The sequence below is a fragment of the Penaeus chinensis genome, chromosome 3 (genome assembly GCF_019202785.1).
Source record: "Penaeus chinensis breed Huanghai No. 1 chromosome 3, ASM1920278v2, whole genome shotgun sequence".
Classification (NCBI taxonomy): domain Eukaryota; kingdom Metazoa; phylum Arthropoda; class Malacostraca; order Decapoda; family Penaeidae; genus Penaeus; species Penaeus chinensis.
Genome location: NC_061821.1, coordinates 36,925,224 through 36,927,723, shown reverse-complemented (window position 1 = coordinate 36,927,723; position 2,500 = coordinate 36,925,224). Strand labels below are relative to the sequence as shown.

The window sequence follows — 2,500 nt, the reverse complement described above, 5'->3', positions numbered from 1 at the left end:
GTGGGGGTGGAGGAGTAGCACTGCGCCTGAACAGCTCAGTCGCGAACAGGCTTCGAAAGGTCATTACCTTTCTTGGGTAAATACCGTGACATCCCCTTCATACTCCCATGCCTTCTTGTTCTCTTCTCTCGCCGCCCCTCCCTTTCTTCCCTTCCTCTCTCCTCCTCAGTCTTTCCCTTCCCTCTCCTTTCTCCTCCCCTTTTTCCTTCTCACTCCTCCCCAACCCTCTCTTTTTCCTTCCACTCTCCTCCCTCCCCCTCTCTCTTCCTTCCTCCTCTCTCTCTTCTTTCCCCCCCCCCCCTTCCCTCCATCCCTTTACGCCCTCGCAATTGCTCTAGGGAAGGTTGTTCAAGCGGGGGGGGGGGGGGTGAAGGATGTAATCTACGGCAAAAATTTATTTGACTCACAAAAGATGGCGGTTAAAATAAACCGTTCAGCGTCGGATGTTATTTGCCTCCAGCCATTACCTGCCCCCCTACCCCTACAGTCGCTCCCTGTACCTCCCCTTCCCCCCTTCTACAGAGGGTGGCGGGTTTCGAGATGGTCTTGATGTTATTATAATCGTACTTGTCGCTCGTGATGGTGCGGCGAGTGTCGCTCTTTTCCTGGAGAACAGAATAGGGAAAACGAGGGACTTTTCACTAGGGATTCTACTTGAAGAGGAGGTAATAGGGATGACACACGATGAATGGGGAGGAAGACTCGGGAGGAGGAAAATGAATGGGTCATTAGTCCCGTTCTTGTTACACTCAAGTACCCACTGGGCTCGACAGGAAGTGTAATCGGGGGCATCGCTACCTGGAATAGTTTTTCTTTTCCCTTCTCTTTTTCAACTGTAGAACGGAATTTGCCGTCGATTCAGAGGAGTCTATCCCCACGTCCATTTCAACTTACCTTCTAATCTGGTATCATTAGAAAAGGAAGAAGGAAAGAAAAAAGACTCCCCTCGAAGGGAGGAAACATTAGCCACAAAGACACTCGAACGAAACAGCTCAGATCCTCACCCTGAAGAGCGCGAGCTTGGCGTCTGTCTCCTCCTTGCTGATGGAGGTCCTGGAGCCCCGGCTGGAGGCGTTGGAGGCGTCGCCGTCGCCCCCGCCTCCTCCCCCCGGTAGCGCCCCGTCCTCGCCGAACACCTCGTCGTCTGCAGGACCGCCGGTCACGTCGCCGTCCACGCTGTCCACCACGATGCTGAAGGAACCCACGCAAAGGATCTCAGTGGAGCGAGAGCGAACGGGCCCTCGGGCTACAAGTGCCGCCGCCATGGTGTTCGCAGGGGCACTGACGGGGGAGCAAGGGACACTTTCGGGACTTGAGGACACCTTGGACGCCAGTCCAGACACTGTCACTACTCCAAAGGGACGTCTTAGAGACTGAGGGCTTTCCTGGAAGACCGACTCGGGGTCTCCAAGGAAATGCTTTTTTTTTTTTTTTTTTTTTTTTTTTCCAAAACTAGAATGGAAATCGAATGAGGTTTCGAAAGTCTCGAGTACTCAGAGTCAGCTGGAAAGGCAATGGATCATGAGGAAGACAATTGAGAGAGAATTACTTATGTTACGATCAGGTTTCTAAAGTTATCACAAGCTCCTCGGGATCGCGATATCCTCTACCGCGAGCGGAGTGTCATCGGACTTCGGCAGATTGTTAACGGGAGAGGATGCGACTGCAAATATCTGTGTGAGTTCGACCAGAAAACCGTTCCCATTAATCGAGAACCCAAATTCGTCTTTGTGCTGAAGCTTAGAACCAGCCCGAGAAAGGAAGTGCGAGATCCTGGATGTCTGTTTTCTCGAGTTCGTGCAGTGATTTTAGGAATCTCCTTTCGCTCAGTCAACTTCGGCGAGAATTGCAAAACACGTGTGGGAAGTTGACACAATCTGGCGTTCGGACAGAGACGTGTGTGCGTGCAAGGCGACACTAAGCAGGGAGTGTGAACGATTCGACACTCTTCGGGTGAACTGAGAGGAATTTATGTTATGTCGTCTGCTCTAGGGATCGGGAGAAACAATTACTGAGGTAATTAGGCAGGAGGAGCAGCTACGGGCACTCGTTTCGTCTCCACTCCGCGACGGCGAGCGTGAGACTGAGCCAAGGGCGAGCGCGGGGCGAGCGGGCAGCGACAGTCACTTGTTGGTGTACGCAACCAGCCGCAGCAGTGTTACCAGACCCAGCCAGCGCGCTCTCTCTCACGAATATCTAAGTCTCACCAGGTAACTCTGCGTTATTGGCAATGCTAATTACAAGATAAACTTCCTCTTTCCCGGGGCGAGAGAAGGGAGGCCCGCAGATGAATCTGACCCGAATCAAGCGGAAGTAAGAGGCAATCTGAGATACGCGTTATCAGCGAGTGTTGGCAAGAGCGCGATGCTCGGGCCGGCGCCGATGATAAGACATAGTGCGCAGGGCTCGCGGGATGTGGCGGTGCCGAGACTCCGCGCGCAGGATCCCTCGTCGCGCGATAACTACTCCTCGCACACGAAGTCACATCGCGACTGCATTT

General features: G+C 53.3%; 1 protein-coding gene across 2 annotated transcripts in view; it reads right to left on the bottom strand.

Annotated features, from left to right (window-relative positions):
- The window catches only part of LOC125039535, an 84,825-nt gene extending 82,717 nt beyond the window's left edge, over positions 1-2,108 (bottom strand). Inside the window, exons 1-2 of one of the 2 annotated variants that reach the window (XM_047633582.1) lie at positions 2,013-2,108; positions 1,005-1,503 (exon numbers count right to left, since the gene is read on the bottom strand). In XM_047633582.1, coding sequence (XP_047489538.1) covers positions 1,005-1,265 — 261 coding nt within the window. In that variant the 5' untranslated portion in view covers positions 1,266-1,503; positions 2,013-2,108. Of the gene's footprint in view, positions 1-1,004 lie in introns of both variants that reach the window. The other variant, XM_047633571.1, reaches the window with a different exon arrangement.
- Positions 2,109-2,500: the final 392 nt, after the last annotated feature.